The sequence below is a fragment of the Netta rufina genome (genome assembly GCF_964035555.1).
Source record: "Netta rufina genome assembly, chromosome: 1".
Classification (NCBI taxonomy): domain Eukaryota; kingdom Metazoa; phylum Chordata; class Aves; order Anseriformes; family Anatidae; genus Netta; species Netta rufina.
This window is the reverse complement of record NC_140123.1, coordinates 28,897,567-28,921,101: the sequence shown is the minus strand read 5'-3', so window position 1 is coordinate 28,921,101 and position 23,535 is coordinate 28,897,567. Positions and strand designations below refer to the sequence as shown.

At 42.2% G+C, this 23,535-nt stretch overlaps 1 protein-coding gene across 1 annotated transcript in view; it reads right to left on the bottom strand.

The window, feature by feature from the left end:
• Window positions 1–23,535, bottom strand: part of KPNA3 (karyopherin subunit alpha 3) — a 50,509-nt gene that overhangs the window by 11,814 nt on the left and 15,160 nt on the right. The window contains exons 2-10 of the mRNA XM_084306148.1: window positions 21,258–21,302; window positions 9,219–9,308; window positions 8,973–9,002; window positions 8,828–8,880; window positions 8,640–8,735; window positions 6,181–6,266; window positions 3,056–3,142; window positions 2,496–2,665; window positions 1,290–1,334 (exon numbers count right to left, since the gene is read on the bottom strand). Of these exons, the coding sequence (XP_084162274.1) occupies window positions 1,290–1,334; window positions 2,496–2,665; window positions 3,056–3,142; window positions 6,181–6,266; window positions 8,640–8,735; window positions 8,828–8,880; window positions 8,973–9,002; window positions 9,219–9,308; window positions 21,258–21,302 (702 nt within the window). The remainder of the gene's footprint in view (window positions 1–1,289; window positions 1,335–2,495; window positions 2,666–3,055; window positions 3,143–6,180; window positions 6,267–8,639; window positions 8,736–8,827; window positions 8,881–8,972; window positions 9,003–9,218; window positions 9,309–21,257; window positions 21,303–23,535) is intronic.

Here is a 23,535-nt window from a genome sequence, read left to right as displayed (position 1 = left end):
CTCATCGCCAAAGATAGGTTTGCTGCTCCAGTACTGGGAGGCTGGGACCACAGTGGTACCTCCAAACTAGCACCTGACCCTCGAGGTCAAAAAGATGGGCACCCTAATTGAGATCAGTCAAAACCTGGCATCACATAGTCTCATATCTAAGTTAAGAAGCTCTCACACAACCATTGCTTGCAAAAAGCTTTCAAATTTGGCAGGAAAAAAAAAAAAAAAGCCTATAGGTTAGATGTATTTTGGTTTTACTACGAGTTTCCATTCAGGTTTGTCCAAATCACGAATTGCAAAGTCACCATGTGCTGTCTCCCACTCATATTACACTGGGAAAACTCTGGCAAAATCCCAAATTAAACTGTTGGCAAATAGTTGTGGAGCCATGCCCACTACACCATTAGAAAAGCAGCAGAAACACCACTACCTCGTTGTGGAAATAGATCATCAGACATCTCCACCAACCTTCTGTCCTACCCCCAGACCCAACGCAAGGGTTCAATTTCTGCTTCCCTAATTTGGAGGTCACTACAGGGAGCAACAGTCCAAAACATTACAAAGTCCTGACAGGAGGAGGAGTAGAAAAGCAGCTCAGTAACCCTTAGTTACACAGATCCTGGTTCTTGAAGTCATAATGTAAGACCTCAGGAGGTAAGCTCAGCTCTCTAGGACTTTACTTTGAAAATGTATGTAAAACCATGGCTCAGGAATGTGGGAAGTACTGAAGGTTTAACATTAAAAATCTGAAGTGAAGTTGTCAAAGGTGCCACAAAACAATAGCTGATTGATGCTTATTTAAATGTATTTTTACATGTGATTTCTTTAGCTAAACAGGTTGCAAATTCAGGCACCCAACAGGCTGTAAAAATCAGAATTACCCATATAATTACAGTGTTTGATTCAACTAATACATAGAATTACACATATCTTTGCACACATGTATTATATATCAGCTATGCAAAATTACAAATCGGGGCAGAATTAAGTAAAGTCAACAGTAAAGATCACTACTCTAAATTTTCAGTGCTCAATTCTGCAAAATAGAATTTTTTTAAATGTAATTTCTAACGTAAATGTAAGCCTTTTAGAAAAAAATATTTTAAGAATGGTGCTTGCACTTCATTTTTCATGCTCTGAATGGCTAGTGATATTAATCTTAGTATTTAATTGTCCGTTTACTGCTTAAGTATATGTAAATTAACACAAAAACAAGTTACGACCAACGAAATCTTAGAGCATTTTCTCTTAAGAGAAAAGAAAGAATCTAAATATCTAGAGCTTTAGAAATTACTTACGTTTATATCTGTATGGTAAATGAGAACACACAATGCTGGCAAAATCTGAAAAGAAGTTCATCAGTCATTAGAGTAGAATAAAATTTGCTGTGTAAACACGAATCCAAGTAGTGCAGTCACAAAACTTGAGACTCAAGACTAATGCTTAAGACCGCATTAGTACATTACACTCATGTACTTCCCAGCGACTGCTCATTCCCTTCCCCAAAGTATGTATAAAAGTATATATTTTAAATTTGTGAAAATACAAGAAAGTCATTTATTTCAAAGACAGACAGAGAGCAGACTATACTTTGAGAGAAAACACGCAAACGCTATGGATAAGACATCTCCCTGCTATTTATGAAAGCTTAAAGTTACTGAAAAACACAGTAAAAATTATTAGCCTAAAATTATTACATAAAACCCTCTTTGGATTGAAATAAGATTATATATTTTTGTATTCATGTACAAAGAAAGTATATAACTGAGTAATGGCAAGACTGCTTAAAACAGTTTTTTTGTTTATTTTTTTCGGTAAATTCTTACTTCTAAGAGTTTCCTTGTTCTCTGCTTCATTTTTGAGATTTCACTGAAGTTTACTCACTACCAACCTTGCACTTCCAATCTTCATACAGCTTCAAAACCTGTATCTGTGCTTTGGGATTTAGCTTAAAATGAAGTACTTTACTTACATTACAACTGTAGTTCTAGTCAAATAACTTTACGAGATGTGCCTACTCCAAACACTGTATTTGTTCCCCAGTTTAAAAAGATTTGCAGATGCTTCTCAAGTGAGGACTTGACAATGACTGCATGTTCACAACTAATCAAACTACACTACATTCAATATATGTATTTCCTCTTACTGAAAATAATTGTGTTTAAATAATCCTCCATACAGAATATATACAGAACCCTGTTTGTAGTCTTTTTTGATAAAAATATTAAATGCTGAGTACATTAACACTTTCTAGAGCGTTAATTTTTGTTGCGTCCATTCTAATATATGGGTAATCAGACAATGTTCAGTTTCAGATGTTATGAGTAGCTTTGTTATAATCTCAGTAAGAAGCACCAAATTGGTCAAATTACTTCATTTAACAACTGGTAAGTGACAGAAGACAGTGGCAAAAGACATACATAAATTCATAGTATGACAATGTGAAATATCTAGCTTCTAGCCCGGAGTATAAAAAATTATCTCTCTTGTAATTCTTTATTTACCTCCTGAACTGTCTCCATAGGCGGTGGGGGGTCCTTATTCCTGCAGAGATTTACAATGACCCATGTGACGTTCCGAAGGAAGGTGATGGGAATGGAGGGATTGATGAAGGACAGAAGAGGTTTGACAACTCCCAGTGATATGACATAATCTCTACACTGAGGACCATCACCTACAGAAATGAAAATTGTTGTAAAAGAAATTACATTAAAAATGGAAAATCTTGAAATGTATGCAATGACATGTCGGGATACTGAAATTCTATGTTTCCTCACCGATAGTTTACTACTAAAAGTTGGTGTTCAATTAAATATACATACGTACAGATATGTATGTATATTTTAGAGACACGGAATTTATCCTGTTAACATTTTGTGTAGCAAGTGGCACTACTCTTTAGAAAAAAATAGCATGTACAGATGTAATTCTGGCCACATGAAAAATTGTATTCGTCACAGAATTCAGAGGAAACATAGTCTCACATGATAATGCCAATGTTCAAAAGTCAAATTTGAAAATGAAACGCTCCCTGAATTCCAACCATTATAAGAAGAACAGTTACCTATAATATTTCCGAGAGCCCAGACAGCCTGCTCACAGACATTCTGGTGTGGCGAATGAAGTAGTCTCAAAAAGAGGGGTACTGCATCTATAGAATGTAAAAGATTGCATTTGTTTTTAGTGGAACATAATATGCATCATAAGTTCATTGATCCGTATTAAGCTTTCTCTACCATGCCTTATACTAAGATACAGATTTCTCTTATGAACAGCATATAAAATTTCAGTTAAATATTTCTATAAAAATCTAGAGAGGGAAAAAATAGACTCAAGAACAAGCAACTATTAAACAACACTGCTCCCCACATTTAAACATTGCCCCATCGTTCTCCAAGTGCTACAGAAGAGCCACGGATCTGTAGGTGCTAGGTTTAATGTCCTGGTGATTCAGATTTCCCAGTTATCCAAGACAGCAATACATACCTAGCAGAAAGACATGCCTACTCATGCAAATGTGCTTCAAATCTTGACTTTAAGAAAATAGCTTCCTCCCAAGAGGTGGCTATAGTTAGTTTCCACATGCAGTGAAGACTTGCATCCATCTGCCATACAGTACTAAGATGAGTTTTTATTTGTTCTTATATAACACAGATTAAGGAAGTGGCACTGATTTTAGATTTCAGTCTCTGATGAAGTAAATACATTTAAGAGATCTAAGCTACTCCCATGTTCTATTTCTCTCAGACAATCTGTATTCTTTGAAAGATGGGAATTTTTACAGCACTTTAAAAAATCTATGTATTATCATACTCGTCCTATAGCCTTTCTAAGCAAAGTAAAATACATCAATTTATATACTCTGGAAGGGAAGGAAGGAGTATTTTATCTTTAGATACCATAAGAACCACAATAGCTGCAGAAATTTTAAAGAATTGCAACACAATTTGTGAGCAGCTATGGATCAATATTCTGTTGGCAATTTAGGATGCAATAAGGAGCCAAAACATGCTGTTATTTTCCTGGAAAAAAAAATAGAGCGATGAAGAATAAAGAGAACCTAAATTTCTTTCCCCAACCTGGATGAGTAACTCAGCAGTAGCCTACAACTGACAAGTCGGGAGGGAAAGCAATATAGCATTGCTTATGAACACTTTCTCTTTTCTTGTCACAATCATCCCACTTCCGTTAGCTCACGAGGAATATTCAAGCTCCCTTTTCCCAGTGATTCCTGAGATCACATTTCAGCCATACATGCATTCAACATATTTCAGAGAGAGGAGGGTCAAGTATGCAGTTTATATTAGACTGCACTCCTGGTATGCTTTCAAAAGCAGAAATGAAACTATTTCTCATATCAGCACTCAAGCAGGACAGTCTGAGAAAGCGTGAGCAGTGAGAAAGAGAGTAGCTGAGAAAGCGTGAGTAGATGAGTTATCTCATCTACTGCTCTCAAAAAATTAATTGCTTCTGCTCCAAATTGGCTCGTGCCAGATCTGTGCTGTGAGTACAGGACTCTCCCTCTCTTGCTAGGCCCTCCAACTGCCATCTGTCCCTCTGGATTGCAGGAAACCTTCTTCTTTTGGATTTAGGCTGGAGCAGCCTCCTCTGAAGCTGGGACTATCAAGGGTCTATCGCTTTGCTTCCTCAAAGCCTTCCTAATCAAAAATAGAGCGGAGTTCAGAGTCCCTGAGTCACCTCCCAGCACAAGGCAGCCAGACTAAACTTCTGCCCATTTTCTCTTCAGAAGCAAAACTTAGGAAATGTTTTTTTTGCTTTTGCAGATCATTTTATCACGCTTCTTTTCAAGCATTAGCTGAACAGATTTGGGGCGGGACAAACCCCAGCCTGAACTTGGAGTAATTCTGCATCTAACAGCAAGGCTTTTAACTTTCCACTGCTGTACACATGCATTTCTTCATTCTCATTTTAATTTTAATTTTCACATTAAGATCTTATTTCCACACTTTTTTTTTCCAGCAAAGCAAATACTGTAAATAGCCTTTTCATTTGGATTCCTTCACCCAAAGATGATAACATTGCAGCTTGAAAAAGGACCGAAGAAACGCTTAACCGATTTACAAGCTGCTGGGAAGGATGAAAACTTGTAAATACATTTCCAAAGATATTTAGACAGTTGTAAAGCAATCCAAAAACGGAGGTGCCCAAATCATTTAAAGTGTTCTTTTTTTCTAAACAATTTCAAGATTTTTACAATTTTTAAAGACTTTGGATTTATACCCAAAGCTCATTTTGATAAGCATTTTTATTCTATTGCTCCAATACAGTAACAGTACAGAATCTATTAGTGGGATATTTTATTAGCCAAAAAAAACCATACTTGCATTTAGATTTGAAAGACAGGTTCAAATATTTACACAAAAAAAATAAAAAATTAAATAACTAAGTCACCGTTTTCCCACATAAAAACAGACTTTGAATAAACTAAGACAATTTATCATAATTACTTAGCTATAGCCTCCCATTTAATGACAACACATTGCATTTAGCATAAAGGTGATTGTTTGCAGGAAGCATGTTGATACACAAAAGCTACATGTAAAACCCAGAAAAATAAGGACAGATTGATTGAAATCAGCACACATAAATTATCTTCAATTAGCTTTAATTTTCTGTCTCTTCATAATGGAAGTGTCAGTGGCTGGTTAAATAAGAACCGAAGCCAGCACAACAAACACAGTGTGTACAGGAGAGATGAATCATATGGTCAAAGGAAAAGATGGTAATTTTCTTAACTGTGTATTTAAATGGGCAATCTTACATAACTGTGTATTTAACAACTTCAGTAAGATTTACGAACATACCTTCGAGGTAGGAAGAATTACTTTCTAATGAAAGGTTTAGCTGAAGGGGAATTAACAGTATATGAATTCAATAATCAACCCCAGAATTAGAAAGGACTAACGTTCTTGTCAAACTCGTATCACCTGTCATTCATTCTCTATCTTCTTTAAAGGCAGATTCAGTTCTGTGATCATTAATATTAATTGTTACTGACAAACAGACCAACCTTCAAGAACAAAACTAGAAACTTTCGAGAAAGACCGATATATACAATTTTATAATTTTAATAGTTTTGATAACAAGCGGTATGTTATCCAAAAAGCCCCTTTTTGTCCTTTACCCAAAATATCCACAACCCCCCAATAAACAAGTTTTCATACTTACTAGACTGTACAACAGCTTGAGTTTGTGCAGAAGTGCCTGATGCTATGTTAGTCAATGCCCATGCAGCTTCAAATTGTAATGAAGGGCTGTAAGGAAATAATTTTACAGTAATAACTTGAAACAATCTTCAGATCATTTTCTGGATGACTTCAGCATGAATAGCTGCAAGCGCTCTCGAATGCTACATTTAAGCAGCGCCACCAAGCTAAAAGTTTTTCCAAAATACTCTGAGGCTGGACATTTCAGAACAGAGATGAGAGAAAAATATTAACTTTACACTCTGTGTCTTTTTTTAAACTGCCAATCATTCCAACTTCAGATTAGTAAAAACTAAAAGAAAGAAAAGAAAACCAAACTGCAATACTTGTTGAAGCACACACCAGCTAGTGAAGCTGGCCGCTACTCTAATTAACTAATTATCTCCAGTATGAAAGATTTCAAGTACGCATCATCATCAAATTTAATTATGCCTCTCTAATGGGTAACAGACACCTCTTCACATCCAGCTGACCCAAAGGCGTACTTAGTGAAGAAGTGTAACTTTCCTACTGTCATTAGCAGTTCTCAATAAATTAACCATGGCTGGCCATAACTAATAACACGCTTGTGGCCCTTCTGACATCACATCCGAGAGGCAGTGCAAGCAGGTACACTGGGACAAAGGCATTTTTCTGCTCCATCACAGACAGGGTAAAGATCTAGAATCAGTATTGAAAGACTGCATCAAAACCGCGCTAAAACCAACCTACTAAACACAGATAAAATTAGTTACAAATACTATAAAAGCTGGGGGAATGTCTAACCCAAGATGGTGTCTATCAGCTGCTGTTGTCTATGCCACCAGAAGTACAGTAAAACAGCTTGCAGGAAAACTTGTTCAAGCAAATGTTAAAGGTTAAAAGTTGTAAAAGCTATAAAAGGCTTTATAGCTTACAGTGGTTGCAATAACAGCAAGGTGTCTAGCTTCAGGAGGAACAGAGAGTGTTTACTATTAGGTGACTCTTTCATTTCTGTGCTTTTTGCTGTCTTCACCGTTATGTTTTCTATACAGCCACGCCACTCATTTCCCTTAAGTTTTTCCTGTGCATTAGTTCCAAGGCATTTTAAAAGTATTATTGGGGATGGGATTGCGAAAGAAATGGAGATGAAGGCCCAAGAGGTGTAAATAAGGATTTGTAAAAACAAATAGTACCTGTAGGCAGCTATCTATAAGCCTTGTGTTCTAGGATCAAACGCATTAACATGCTAGTTCTGTGTTGGTCCTCAAGCACACAAGGAATTTTTCTTCCCCTTGGGACCTGAGTGGCCTTGGGGTAAGTTTTCAGTTACAACATGAACATCAGCTTTAATGATCTGTTAAACAAAGCCTTTGCAGAATTTACCTCTACTGAATATTATATAGCAATCACTATTAAAAGGACTGCTTAGGAAAATGCTATGTTCAGTTTCAAAAGGCTTAATAAACGTTTACAAAGATAAACCATACAAACACTATACATAAAATTCAAATTAAATGAATTTTCATGGCACTGAACCATCTACTTCTACAGCAGACAGACATTTGTGACCCATTTTAAAATGCTATCCTGATATGAACATTATTGCCAGCTGCCTTCTTAGTAATTGTTTTGCTAAACAAACAAGAAAGCTCCTCACGCTTCATGTTTTGCAACCATCAAATTATACCCAAAATGTCAGTTTGCATTTTCTGAAGTTTCTAGCCCTTGCAGTTGCAGAAATAACCTTGAAAATGGAAACACTGTAAATACATTTATGGCTGCCCCAGACCAAAGAGAGCCTAAAACATTTACTTCAGATGTATTAATCCCCATCTATCTTAAGGGGCTTGTGGATCGTGGAACATGGCAGTTTTCTGACATGACCTGAAATCCGTGCAACTACAGACTCAGCATTCTCATTTACTGAAGCTCGTTTTCCAGTGACTAATCAGAACCCAAAGTGTGCTTACTGTTTTGTAACATCACATGAGGGAGCAGTGCAGAGCCAGAAAGAAGCCCACCTTGCAGTATGAATGAAAGGAGCTAGAAACTTAAGCTAATTACCTTAATGAAAGAGATGGTAACTATGATCTGGTGCAGAGAACAGCCCTGTTCACAACCAAGCATATGCTCTGCCTTCACAAATACACACAACAAACCTGAGACACATTTTTTAAAGAACAGTGAACAGAAAAGTCTGAAATATTCAAAACCAATGAGAAATGTAGTAGAGTATCCTCCTTTAGCTAGATAGTCTCAAGCAAGCACTAACAAAGAAAGTGACATTTCAGTGGCAGCATAAATACTTCTGGAGAATTTATGGTCTATTGTCATGGAATCTGCTCCACTGTGTAAGATTTTGTGATGCTGTGGATCCCTCAGTTCCATTTGCAATAAGTACCCAGAGCGTTTTGGTTTCAGTTTTTCAGTAAAGGTGAACATTTTTAAAAGTATACTTACTTATCATCTCTTTCTAGGCATTTTACCAGAATTGGTAAAATTCCTGATTTTATTAAGTCATCAATAGGTGGATTTCTGTCACTGGATAGGAGTTTTCTGTGAAATTAAATGCAAAAGTAAAATAAGTAACTTTCATCATGAAAAAATGCGTAGGAAGTGTATTTATGTGCCTTTACTGTTTTTTTTACCTTGCAGCTTGGACAGCACTCAGCTGGATCACTGGGTTGTCACTTGTGGCATTCTGAAAAAAAAAAAAAAAGAACAGTAAAAATTAAAAAAAAATCCACAGAACAATCAATTCTAATTAAAAATAAATAAGTAAATGTAACATACCTGCAGTATAGCTTCTAGTGTTACATTTTGCTTGAAAAGAAAAAAAAAAAAGTGTTTTAGTAATCTTGTTGTTGAATTACACTGTCATTTTCAACTTTTAGTACGATCAAACTGATTTTAATAGTGTATCAGTTCATAATTTTCCTTTCAAATAACTGCAAGCCTTCCAGTGTTAAAGTAAAAACAGAATACATTGCTTTGAGACACCAAAGTTTGAAAAGTAATTTCCAGAATCAAGGTACTTACTGCTTTGAAGTCAGCATCAACATCAGAATCTTCTAAACTTTCTTCCTGGGGAACATTCCGTTTTTTCAAAAGATGTTCGTCTCTTTTGTTCTATAAAGGAATAGCAAAAAATAATGACATTCAATGCTAATTAGTACAGGGTGACGATATAATGGCCCCTTTCAAAATAAAACTTTAGGTAAGACTACTTTCATAAAGCCATTTATAGCTGCAAACAAAATTAACAGTATTTCAGGTGTTAACCTAGCAGCTTGCAAATCACAGACTATGATGATCCATGACATTTGAATGAACTAAAACTTGCAGTTTGGGTAGCAATTTTCTAACAATTTTACAAAACACACAGATCTGGGTGACATTAACATTTAGACTCAGAGAAGACAAATTATTTTCCAGTGAAATATTAATTTTCAGTTAAACTTACCTTCAAGTTCCCTTGTTACATGAATTTACACCTTGTGTGTGAAGTAGCATGGCTCCTACACACCGACACCTGCAGTATTTCCCGCTCACTCACATTGTTAGCCTAGTTTCTGAAGTAAAAAGCACCATCCAGCCATAGCTCCTTTAAGGAATTGGTAGAGAAAACACTGCTTTTTTGGTGATAAAGTTCCCATTTAACATTTCTACCTTGCTTAATTAGAGTATCTGAACACCTAAAACCCTAATTAAAAAAAGGAGGCAGTAAAATCAGGAGTTGTGACTGCATCCACACACACAACTTCACAAATTTAGAGTGTCTTAAAAGTATCATTATTATATTTCAAAGGTATAAAGTGGCATTTTCCTAATTTCAGCCTGGATTTCTTGTTTGCTATATGTCTAGGTGTACAATCACAGATAGAAAGTGCAGTGGATGAGGGTGATGCAGCGTATCTGAACACTGCTGTTTATACATGTAAGCACGTTAAGATTTCAATCTCCAATGAAGTGAAACCTTGAAAAGGTGTATTAAACAGCAATAATATCTAAAACAAACCTATTACCCTAGCAATGAGCAGCAGGCCTTTCAGTCTCCAAACAATTATCTGCTAAACAAACGGTAGTGACTATGGAGATTGTATCACATCACGCCTTGCTTGTAAAGGATAAGAAACCCTCTAAACCGAATCACGTTTGTTAAGAGTCTCCCCTCAGTGTTTCATTTTATCGTGTGTTAGATAGACAAATAATTTCAGACCCCAAATTTCTGACTGTCACCGTTCAGACATTTGAAAATGAATTTAAAGTGACTTTACCGGCCTCGGTGTGAAAGGCTCCAAGCAATGTATTATGATTTTTTCAGATACAGAATGCTAAAACAATAACCCAGCACCAAAATGAAATAGCTCTTTAATGCAGAAGAACGTATTTCACAGACTCAGCTTAGCTTTTTTTTTTTTTTTTCAAGACCAAGAACAGAAACCAAACCCTCGGAGAGCACACAAGATCACCAAGATGAGCTACAGCAGCCCCTCCAGAGCTGTACAGCGATGCCAGGATACTCGAGCACACCCATCCAGCCAAGCGTTAGATGTTTGTTGCTGTCAAGTGCTTTTGGAGCGAGGGAAGATAGAAATGAGCAGGCATCAAATGCTGAGAAGAAAGTGTCACGCAGACGAGCTGCACCAGGCAGACACTGGAGGACGGATTCGCTGTGAAGACCGATGTTATATTCCTGGTGTTCTTCCCCACCAACTGCTTGGCACTGCCATTTTAAGCAAACACCATTCAACCCCAGTCAATCTGGCTTTGCTCAAGCACAATTCCTTTTCCTCCTGTTTGTCTAAACCACGGCCCGTGCTTTGACAACTGCAGGGAGCAGATCCCATTTCCCCACGTGCAGCTCAGCGCTCCTACGCTCACATCCCCCTCTGAGGAAGCAATTCGTCCTGCCTCTGATGGACACGAGCAGCTCTGCCTCTAGGGGAGAACAAACCAAAACTGGGAGCAGGATTGATGCCCGATGTCTGACGTCCTGATGTCTTCAGTCCTTCTCTTTCCACCCGGAGATACCACTGCAGATCACATCGGTCCACACCGGAGTTTGCACACGCAGAAATAAATGTATAGGGAGAAAAATGTCATTATTAGGGTGCACGCACGGGTCCAGCAGTCGTGCCCTCTTTGCAGAAAAGGTGCAGCCTGAATAAATTGGGGTCCTGGTGCAGAACTGTTGCTAACTGTCTGCTGGAGCAAGTTAACTGATTGACAGTAAATCATTTACCAGGGAGGACTGAGTTTCTTTGTCACTAGCAGCAAACCACTGTGGTGCAAGGCAGGGTTTGCAGACCGAGTTCTCCTGAAGTATTTGGCTGGATTGTCATGCTCATAAAACTCAGGGAAAGAGCTTTATGTGTTTTTTTGTAAAGCATGTTTGTTTCAAGAGCTGTTATCCATACCAATTCAACCGGTGAGATTTACTGATTTTTCAGTGATTCGTTATCAGCGGCACTCAACGACGTATTGCAACACCCTGCAGGAAGACAGGTGGTCTTCTAAATTTCTGTAAAAATCCTTTTAGATGCAGGACTCTTGCAGATTCCTTGATTCAAATGACGATGAAATACCCGGAACAGCCAAGAATTTAGCAAACGTGAAATATTTTTATTGAACTTACTGAAAATTTCTAGTCATATTGCCTCTTTTGTTATTTTCAAGTTTCTTATTCCCAGAACTCTCCCATCTGCTGAAAGAATAAAAGTTCAAGTCATAAATTCTTACATACAGTGGTGTTGTTTTTTTTTTTCACCTCTGTATTAGCAGATTCCCCCACCGCTGAATCCTCTGACCTTCAGGAACCGTCCCCACATTTGGGGAGAGGAAAATGGCACACCGCTGTTCCCCAGCGCTCCACACAACGCATCTGTGCTGGCACAGCGTGGAGGCAGCTCAGACAGCTTCAGCTGAAATCCCTCCAGGACGTGGAAGCTATGCAAGAGACATTTAAAGTCAGGTTGCTTCGCTCTTATCCTAAGCCCAAATTGAGAAGTAAGGGCAACGTCTTGCCAGTTGCGTTGATTTTAAATAGATGCCATCCGTTTGCAATAAATATCACCTTCTTAAAATTGGTAAGAATATTATGATGATATCCACACACATGTGGGCTGTATCTGTATCTCCTGAGCATTACTTCCACCCTCTATTTTTTCCTCCCAAAGCTACAGGAGCTAGAAACAGTTGAAAGTGCATCACGTGTTTTGTGGCTTTGAAGATCTACAAGTTTTTGGATGCAAGAAGCAAAGCCATGCTGCAGCAACTGTGGTACTGCTATTAATGTGTATCCCACGATTTATACAGTTGCAGTGTTCTGAAATAGCAGCGCTCTCCAGGGCTGTACCTCTACAAGAGGTAGCACAGAGGCTGTGGTAAGCAGTAACTCCACAAAACAAGACTGCAGATGCATCTTGGTATCTCCTCTCTAACATCCTGAAAGATGATCCTGGAAAATCACCCTCCCCAAACACCAGGCAGTAAGTCCAGAGCATGCCAGTGGACGAAGCACTGGATTATTCCCCCTCTCTTCACTTAGGAACTTCAGAAAGACTACCTGCCTGTAAGCATTACTCTTTAAGATCCACACTTCATGTTTATTCACAGGGAGTGAGCAGCTATGCAAATGCTGTAAGCTGATGTAGTTTGCTTGCAGCATCTAGAGAGACATGCACAAGTTTTCTCTGCTTGTGGCCATAAAATGGGTGGTGAACACATTTAGCTTCTTCCAATTCCCTAGAAATCCTTCAGGGACTTGGAGAAAGAGGGAAGAAGGAAGGGTCTGAATGAACACATCGCTCCAGAAGAACAGGGATTGAGAAGAAACTTCTCTCCTTCAAGCACCTGTCCATGCAGAAGTTAATGCAGGGGCTATCTCCAAGCAGTACTCCCCAAAACTTCCTTTACCTTGAAGGGGACTCCCATGAATCCCTCAACAGCCCCCACGGGACTGTTCTCCTACCAGCAGCAGCGTGCCCAGCTGTGAAAGACAACACAGCTCCCCATGAACAGCTCCACAGAGAGCAGGAACGAAGGCACATCACTGTGAGGTCACCAATGATGCTGTTCCAAGCTCTGAGCCTTCACACACACATGATGGCAGGTTTAAATCTTCCCTCAGAGGGTGGTGAGGCCCTGGCACAGGCTGCCCAGAGAAGCTGTGGCTGCCCCATCCCTGGAGGTGCTCAAGGCCAGGCTGGATGGGGCTTTGGGCAGCCTGGGCTGGTGGGAGGGGTCCCTGCCCATGGCAGGGGGGTGGGACTGGGTGGGCTTTGAGGTCCCTTCCAATAGAACTGAACTTCCCAGGACAGAACTGACCAAGTTTGATACCAGAGTTCCTGCGACTGCAGGCAGCATCTTCAGGCTGTCAGTCATATGGTGTAAGAGGCTCCAGAAGCTTTGACCTTAGCCAGGAAAAGTGAGAAAGAACAAGAATGTTCCTGTAGCGCCTCGCTGTTTGCAGATGGTTGGGCTGAAAAACAACTGGCAGGAACATATATGCACACTGAGAAGCACTACAGATTTCTTAGGAAGGAAAGCTATCCTTACTAGCACTTCTTACAAATGCAGTGTCCGTGGAACCTCCTGGTCCTAAAAAATAGCTCTAAGGCTCTTTGAAACAGCTGTGTCCATTTTGAAAAGTATCGAGTTTTGGGTCAGCTAAATCACCGAGCTCTGTATACAGGAATTTCATAGAGTGAAATTCCCCTGCATAAGGTGAAAGAAGATGATTTGCAACTCAAAGAGACTGTAAAATGTTTGTATTTTGTCATATTGTGACAAATCTCATTTTCTTATGGCCTGTATCACATCATCAGCCTCTTCTGGAGGCTCCTCTGGTGAAGCTGAAGGCAAACGAGCACACTGGGACACAGCCATTCTCTTCAAGGACCGGTGAGAGATCTTTCAAAGGGAGAGGCGTCAGGCTGGGATCCCTGATGAAGGGAGTTCTCGTCACCAAGGAAACCAAGCAGGTCTTCTCCTTCCAAGTGGATGATTCTCGAGGGAGGGAACACACCACGGCAGCCTACAGATGTTTCCATACAAACAACAGGTTTGTGGACACACCTGCCTGGCAAAATCACCAAATAGGAACAACAGGAACTGCACCACGAGTGCTCTTTCTTGCCCACCATGATGATTCGTGTACAGTCTTCGATGACAGACACCCAAAATGTCTGTTTCCCTGGCAGGGGGAGGGCTAAGCATCCTGACCAGTAAGCATGCAAATCCTGCAGATCCCGGTACTTCTTGTTTACTTTCTTGGATGATGGCTACGGGATTCAAAAAAATGCCCATCAGTGCAAGTAAGTTTCTAAAGCGACAGAAGAAGAACCCCTGTCATATGAAGAGCAACTCCCGTTTGTTATATGGGAAAGTTCTACAAAGGGCCTCACCTCTGTTGAGAAGCTCCAAGGTCTGAAGTGAGAAATAACAATAAAATACTCGCCTTCAGGTAAAAAGCATCTTTATCAACTATTTATTCATGTCATGGAAAGGTCCAGGAACTCAGCCTCTAGTAGGAAGAAACTGAAGTTAAGACTGAAGGGCCAGGCCAGTGGTGGAGGTGGATCCAGCTTGCCTGGCCGTCCCTTTTAAGTTGCCCCTGTTGTGACAGAACGAGCAGGGTTTTAGGTTTCACTTAAACATAATTCCTATTTTATTTTATTTTTCAAATTTGGGGGGAGCGCCTGACGGCACCTGACGCAGTCCATTATAAAGGAAATTCAGTGCCTACTGCTTCAACCTCAGGGTGGTAAAGGGATCATCTAAAAACCTTTACCTGTGGCTCTACCCACTGCCACAGCGCTCCTCAACACCCACAGGGATTTAAGAACGTGACAAAGGAAATAAAACAATCCAAAAGCCTTGAGATGATGACACAGGAACATGTTCTCTGGCCATTTGGTCAGCATATAAGGAGGCTCTCCAGGTGAATACAATAAGCAGTGATCTGCAGAAGGGAAGAAAAGTAGATCTACATCTTTCCTAAGAGCTCAAATAGGTCTTTTCCTACAGTAACCAGGCCTTTATTAATAAACACCCTACACATCTGGACGTGCTGTCTCGTCTAAAGGAGTCCCTCTGCAACATTTCTCTACTTAGCATCACGTACAAGGCTTTGCATCTTAAGGACAGTTATTACAATGCTTCAAGATCAGACATCTCTTCCTGGGCCTTGCTTGCCTGGAGTGGCGAGTAAATATTCCAAAAATTCAGTTTGACCTCCCCACCCCACTCCTTTCCTGCAATAATCTCCTCTCCATCCAGACTGTGGCATAAACTACAACAAAGCTCTGCAACACACATTTATAACCAATGACAAGTTGCCTATCTGGGAAGTCAGTGTGGGTTTTCTGGTCCCCAAAACAACACCCAGATCTTAAGCAATAACCGTAACAACAGCAGCCATGCACCCAAAACTTGACAGCTTCCTAGCAGAGATGATAAAGCATCCACCAGCACAGCACCACAGCAAAACTGTCTACTGCTAACAGCACTGTAAAGCTTTGAAAGCCATAAAAATGCTTAAAAAGGTCAATCTGATTGTCCTACAACTCATGGGTATCAACATGATATCTACATCCTTAAGGATGTACAGTCCAACAACAAACAATTTGGGACTGTGAAGGTGAACGGCAGCTTTGGACCTCAGGAGAGCAGGTATTTGTCTCTTTGAGGATCTGCTTGGAAGAATATTGTGGGATTAGGGCCCGAGAAAGCTGGTTAACATTCAAGGATCACCTCAAGGGTTGTCCATCCCAACAAAGAGGTTTGTAGGAATGAACGAAGAGCTCCCAGCAAAACTCAAATGCAAAAAGGGAGCATGCAGAGGGTGGAAGCAAGGATGGGAGGAATACAGAGACATGGCCCAAGCATCCAGGGATGGAGTTAGGAAAGCTGAAGCCCTAGTGGAACCGAATCTGGTCAGTGATGCCAAGGGCAACATGAAGGGCTTCTGTACGTGTATCCTTATCAAGAGAGAAGGAAAATGTGGGCCCACCACTGAATGAAACGTGAGAACAGGGACAAGGCCAAGGTACTGAACATCATCTCTGCCTCTGTCTTCACTACCAAGAGTGGTCTTCAGGAAGCCCAGGTCCCAGAGACCAGGGGAAGGCTGGAGCAAAGACGACGTAGGAGGAACGTTGCCAGAGAGGCGATCTGTCCCCTCTGTCCAGCACTGGTGAGGCCACACCTGGAGTGCTGGGTCCAGTTCTGGGCTCCCCAGTGCAGGGGAGACCTGGACGTGATGGAGGGAGCCCTGGAAAGGGCCATGGAGATGAGGAAGGGACTGGAGCACAGGGAACTGGGGCTGCTCAGCCTGCTGAGGAAACAGCTCAGGGGGAATTTCATCAAGGTCTATAAATACCTGAATGAAGGGTACAAAGAGGATGGGGCCAGGCTCTTTTCAGTGATGCCCAGCTCCTAAATGATCTTACAGAAGAGAGATCAGGCTGGGGACAAGTACAGCATGCCAGAGAACAGGCTAAAGAAGAAAAAGGACATGGCCATGGCTCCCATAGTCCACCCCTCGTTTAGGAAATAATTGCTTTGTCATGCATCAATCTTAACTGGCAATTAGGGCTTTCATGAGCTCATGTCTATGAGCTCAGAGACAGCTGAATTTGCCAAGAAAGTAAAAATAACCCAAACACCTTGTGAGGGACCTGGATCTTTATAGGATTCTAGTTAGCTAGCCTTAAAAGATGACAGCATCCTCGGTTTCTGCTGAGGTTAGGAGCGTAACCCTTCAAACGAAGGGCAGCATGAAACCCAGTGACCCTACTGACTACACTTCCCAAAGCACACAAATGACCCAAGTTGAGGCTGAGTTTCCTCCTCACAGAAAGCCAAACGAACCAGAGAATCCCTAATAGCAGACTCACTGTCTTCATTCAGGCATGCAGCCTTAAACTGAGTCCTAACCCTTATTTCTCCCCCCTCCGTGTTTTAGATTGACACTAGCCAGCTATTTTTGCCAGTTAATTCCAGGGTCCCTGTTGCTAACAGAGCAGTTTCAGGGTGCTGCTGTAATGCTGACATTAAGCACTGAGCCTTCTCACTCCGACCAGGCCATGACACGCTACACTGAGCAGTTTAAATTCTGAAGACAGCCTCCAGAACCAAAACTGACATCGTTATCTCGTCTGTCTGGGAAGAAGGGGCTACTTTTTAAGCTCTTTGGACAATCACTGCAATAAAAGCACAGCCAGAAATCAAACCCATCCTTTCCAAAACGTAGTAGCCCACTGCCACAACGCACTGAGCGTGCAGCAGGGCTGATATGGAACCGGAGGACACCTGACAAGGAGGAGTGTCATTTGACTGCCTCACTGTGCCAACCCAGGCCCGGGCCAAGCTTCTGCCAGACGCTGCTATGTCAGAGATGGCTTCGTTTGCTCAGTTCCTAAATGAGTAACAAGTGCTTGAAAAAAAACCTTGAAAAGGTAAAGATGCTTTCTGAGTGAGAGCTGCCGTGTGGTATGGGAGCAGTGAACCTCACGGGAACACACACAGCAATTGTTTAGTACTGTTCAAAGCGGTGATTTATTTATTCCATCTTCCAAAACAGACATGTAAGCAGCTTCATCAGATCCAGGCATTTAATATTTATACACAAGTTGATTCAAAAGACAAACTTGTTCTTATGTGGTCCTTCAGCTGCACGGATGAAGAAGATGCTCAATTTGCCTGTTTCCTTCAGAAGCCAGGTGCACGCTCAGCATCTGGAGCGCTGGGATGAAGAGAAGCTCCCTCTTTGTCTTGAAGAGGCACAGACGGATTGTTCAGGTCATGCCAACACAGACGTTACCCTCGTGCTGTGGTAGCGGTGTTCGTTGTACGGATGAAAACCGAAGCAAGCCAGGTGCCACCCACCACCAATGTTCCCCTGCTGCAAATGAACAGCTCGAATGCACACTGAACCTCTCTTATTAACACAACTTCTGGTGCATGCAGTGGAAGACGCTGGGCACACACTCCAGAAGAACACAACTTCCCGTGTGGAAGGGCTCCGCAGCTGCTGGTCACTCTTGATTTACAGCCTGTCCTAAATCCAGTGCTTAGGCTTCTCTCAGCGTGTAACTGATCTGTGTAGGCGCAGTTTTTAGTGAAAAGAAACCAGCAGCTCACTCACAGGTCTCATCGTTACTCACGTATTACCGGTCCGTCACAGAGCCCATCCCCACAGAACAACCCACTGCCTTGCCTTCAGCACATCCCCTGGATTTCATTTCAGTAACAAGTGCCTCATTTAATTTTTCACTTGCTCCCCGCCACTGCATGCAAAACCAGCGTTCTCCACACCTTGGGCTCTATCAGGCCTAATGAAGCCACATTAGGCTACACAAGATTTCCAGACATGTTCAGCTAGTTTCTTTGATTAGGAAAATAGGAAAGCATTAACAAAAATCTTTAGATTATACATGATGCTCATGGAAGTATTTAAATAAGATATTTTCTCCAGTCATGTGGGTTCAATCACATTTCTTTAACTAATTCTTGTACTCTCAGGATGAATCTCCCAAGCATTTATTTTTGATATTCTAATGAGAGACAGAAGTGGTTCTGGGAGAACTCAAAAAAGCAACTCTCTTCTTAAAAACGAGCAGAAGGAGCCCAGAAAATACTAGCAAGAGATTCTGGGTAGCTCCTACACAATCAAGTGATAAGTAGGGACAAGATTTCTCAAAAAAAAAAAAAAAAAAAAAAAAAGTCAGAGCTTCTATCTATAAGCTTCTATCTTCACCTTGCTTTTAGCAAGGCTTCTGGTTTCTCTTGGTTTGCAAATAATTCAGGTGGGTGTGCACTCTTAAGAAAGCCCCCGGTGATTCAACTGGCCAAATGGGAGATGCATCAGATGGAGACCCAAAGCAGCTTGGCCTGTAGCTGGAATATTCAAAGCACACGCTTCCATCAAGTCACTAAGGGGAATATTAGGAAAGATAGAGCATACAGAAAAAAAAAATGAGGCTGCCCCGAAGCACACTGGGGAAGAGAACAGGAATTCAAGTCAAGAAACCATCTGGAAGAAGCAGATGCAATTCACACGACGAGAAGGAATCAGGTTTAAAACTTCTGCATTCACTCAACTATGCAAATGGAGCCCAAACCACTGCCCTGGTTTTTGCAGCACTGTAGGAAGTGTCCGAAGGATGCACTGGATCACAGGCTGAGTTTGAATCAACAACATGCCCAATATAAATAGGAATACTGCGTTAGGAACTGCCCTTCACCGTCCTCAGCGTCACGTGAGCCTCAGCTGAGGCCTGTTTTGGGCACCACACTTCCAGGGAGATCTCAGTTTGAACCTGATGAGCAGCAACAAGTCAGATCTAGGACGCAAAACATCCCAGGAAAGAGTGAACAACTGAATTTGTCTCATCATGACAGAACTTCAGGGGACAGCGTCAGTCCTCAAATATACTGAAGGTACCCAAAGGTGAAGAAAGCTTCCTTCTTCTCTTTACACGTATAGTTCAAAAGTTGTTTAGCTTGTGGACACTTTGCCCAGCCTTTAAGGTGCCCTGAAAAGCTGTTGGAAATGTCTTATAAATGACAAGGGTGCAACAAGTCCTGTATTGAGACAGCACTGAACTGGATGACTTATTGCCACAACCTTCCCAGCTATATTAGAATTTACCCAATATAACCAAAGTCTGACCCTAAAATTAACTGCCTCTACAGTACAGCAGCAGTAACTTCCAGAAAGCAAAACATGGTAACTGTGGTGGTTTTACAGCGAGAGGAGGCAGCTAAACTACCACAACACTCTCTCACTCCCCCTCCTCAAAGGAACAGGGGGAGAAAATACGATGCAAAGGGCTCAAGGGTTGAGACAAGAACAGGGAGATCACTCACCAATTACTGTCATGGGCAGAAGAGACTCAATGTAGGGACATTAATAAAATGTATTGGCTATTACTAACAGACTACAACAGTGAGAAACTAAAAGCAAACTAAAAACACCTTCCCCCCATCCACCCTATTCTACCTCCTCTCCACAAGCAGCGCAGGGGAACAATGGGCAATGGGGGCTGTGGTCAGTCCCTGACGCTTCATCTCTGCTGCTCCTTCACGGTCCCTCCCTGTCCCTGCTCCCCGTGGGGTCCCTCCCACGGGATTCTGGCACCCCCAGCCCCCTGCTCCTGCGTGGGCTCCTCTCCACGGGCTGCAGCTCTGGCCCGGGGCCTGCTCCTGCGGGGGCTCTCCATGGGCCGCAGCCTCCTCCAGGCCACATCCACCTGCTCCACCGGGGGCTCCTCCACCCATGGGGGGGCTGCAGCGTGGAGATCTGCTCCGTGTGGGACCCATGGGCTGCAGGGGGACAGCCTGCTCCACCAGGGGCCTCTCCACAGGCCGCAGGGGAACTGCTGCTGCCTGCCTGGAGCACCTCCTGCCCTCCTGCTGCACTGCCCTGGGAGCTGCAGGACTGCTCCTCACTCCTCTCTCCCAGCTGCTGTTGCACAGTAGGTTTTGTGGTTGTTTTTTTTTTTTCTTTTTTTTTTTTTTTTTTTTCCCCTTTCTTAAATCTGCTCTCCCAGAAGCACAATCAGCATCACTCCCTGGCTCAGCTCTGGCCAGCAGCAGGTCCCTTTGGAGCCAGCTGGAGCTGGCTCTGATCTGACACAGGGCAGCTGCTGGGCTCTGCTCACAGAGGCCACCCCTGCAGCCCCTCCACTACCAACACCTTAGCACATAAGCCCAATACAACAACTTTCACACCTCCTAAGTGCTAAGATTCTCCCCTTGCCCATTCATAGACCCCAAGCATTCAAACAGCTAACAGCTTCACAATAAGATGAGAACTGGTACAGAAACTGAATATGGTTTATTCCCAAGCCATACCCTGGAGTAAAGCGGTGCTCTTGTTTTGCTGTAGTGAGCCTAATAAGTGACAATAAAATTAACATTAGAAACCACAATTTGTAATCTACAAATACACAAATTCTCTATTTAAGTTTGGGGCTAGACAACAAACCTTATGGCAAAATATCTAGCAAAGACACCAGAGCATTTTAAGCACAGAGAAGTACCAAAGCTGATGAAGAAAAGCAGACTCACCTTCCGCAACTCAATCGTAACTTCATTTCTGTGTCTTCTCATAGTCTGTAAATAAAAAAAAAAAAAAAAGAGAATTACATATCAAGAGTTTTGTTTTGGGATCAGCTGTTTCTAGGTCAAAAGTGCAGTAATTCGCCAAAAGAGAAGCAAAACAGTGTGCATAATTCACAACCCCAGCTTTGCGAGCAAGATGCATGAGTTGTTTTAGGTTGTTTGTTTGTTTGTTTTTTAAAAAAAAAGATTCCATGCCTCCCAGAAGGCTTTGTTACAAACCACAATCAGTATCCCAGAGGCAGAAAACATTTACTTCCCCCCGGTTTCACTGGGATGACTCTCCTGAGGTTTGTGTGCACACCAGGAGATGCGGTAAGTGCAGGTTTAGGCAGCCCCACATTCGCATATGCCCACATGCCCAGCCCAGACACAGAACCCACGCCGACTATCTGGCCACCATCGACCATGAGGGATGGCTGAGCTGACTGAGCTCAATCCCAACAAGACAGGTTAGGCTCGTAGCAAAAGGAAACAAAGTACAACGGCACAATGTCTCCTCTGAATCTATAGCTTGAACACTGTAAAGGAAAACCAACCCATAAATGTCTCAGCTCCTCAAGGATACTGGGCGCTCAGATGTACTCCCTTCAATAGTTATCACCCCTCTTAGCTAAAAGAGATCAGAAGATTCAGAAAGAACAATTTTTGCCTGCTGAAATTGATTCCCTAGCTCCATTTTCAGTGGACATAGCATCGGAACGCAATTCAGAAGCAAATCAGGACTGGATGGCTGCTGGCAGCCTAGGAAGATCACCCACACTAACTAAAATTAGCCTTTTAAAAGGCTTTCTATGTTCCGTCCTTGCTACTGACCTTCACTGCCACTATTGTGTGCTTCTGAGTTGGGGCAAATCACTTCCCTACGTCAACAGGTATCAGTGAAAAGCAGGAGCACACAGAGAAGCCACCAGGACTCCCCCATCAGCCAGCAACGAAAACACCAAACATCCTAAAGCTCCGAGATGGGTAAACGAAAGGGGCAGACTTCATTCACACCATCAATCTGTACGGGACGTGGATTCAGCGTGTAGGACATAAGCTTGGCTTCGCTGTTCTCAGCCAGTTTGCATAGCAGGACACATTTAATCATTTAATTAGCCTCGTCTGACTTACCCAGCAGGCAGGCTTCTCTTCCCGTTCGGTGCTTGCTTAACCAACCCCCTCAGGTACACGCAGCCACTTTGCATTTTACATCCACAAAGAGCTGTGCGACTGCAAACAAGGCAGGTCCTCGTTGCAGGAACGGGACACCAGCACTGCAACACCTACCAGAAGCACACCTTCCCCTACGCTCATCGTTTTGCTAAATCTTTGGATCCTTGCGACCACCCGAGCCTGCTGCAGAAGCTCGCTACGACAGGACCAGGCTGCTGAGGTATGGGAAGGAACTGGGCAGGGAAGAAATGGACAGGAGGTGAAGAACCTGTAAAGTCACTGCAGGCAACTAGCTCGGCCAGTCATTCCAGTTTTAAGTCCTATTAGAATTTTATATTTGAATTATCTTAATAACTAAGGCAAATCTAAGGGCACTGAATAGCCTAAAACGATTTTCAATACTTCTTCCCCATGATAACTCTGCACTTCAATGACAAACGCAGTTAGACAGGTTTGTCTCAGATTTCTGCTAGAAAAGCTCCTTTTCTGCATCCGTCTGAATGTGCTGGACACCAAAAATCTCCAGGAGACCTCCCGCTAGCAAGTCTTTTATTCCTACTTACCTTAAATTTTAAGGCATATCCCATCACAAGACAAATTCGTTAACCTCAGTGTCCTTTAGGATTCCCCCCCAGCCAGATCCAGTGCTCTCAGTGCCAGATTACGAAATCTCAAAGGTCTAACAGATGCAAAGCAAAACTTAGTTTCAAATTTGCTCTCTGCAGCTACCTGAAAGGAAGGGGTGGGGAGCTGGGGGTCGGCCTCTTCTCACGGGTAACCAGTGACAGGACCAGAGGGAATGGCCTCAAGTTGTGCCAGGGGAGGTTCAGGTTGGCAATGAGGAGACATTTCTGCTCAGAAAGAGCAGTCAGGCACTGGGACGGGTTGCCCAGGGAGGTGGTGGAGTCACCGTCCCTGGGGGTGTTCGAGGAGAGGTTGGATGTGGTGCTTGGGGACGTGGTTTAGTGGTGACGCTGGTGGCAGGGGATGGTTGGACCAGGTGATCTTGGAGGGCTTTACCAACCCTAATGGTTCTGTGTTTCTGTGAATTCACTCCTCCATTAAATCT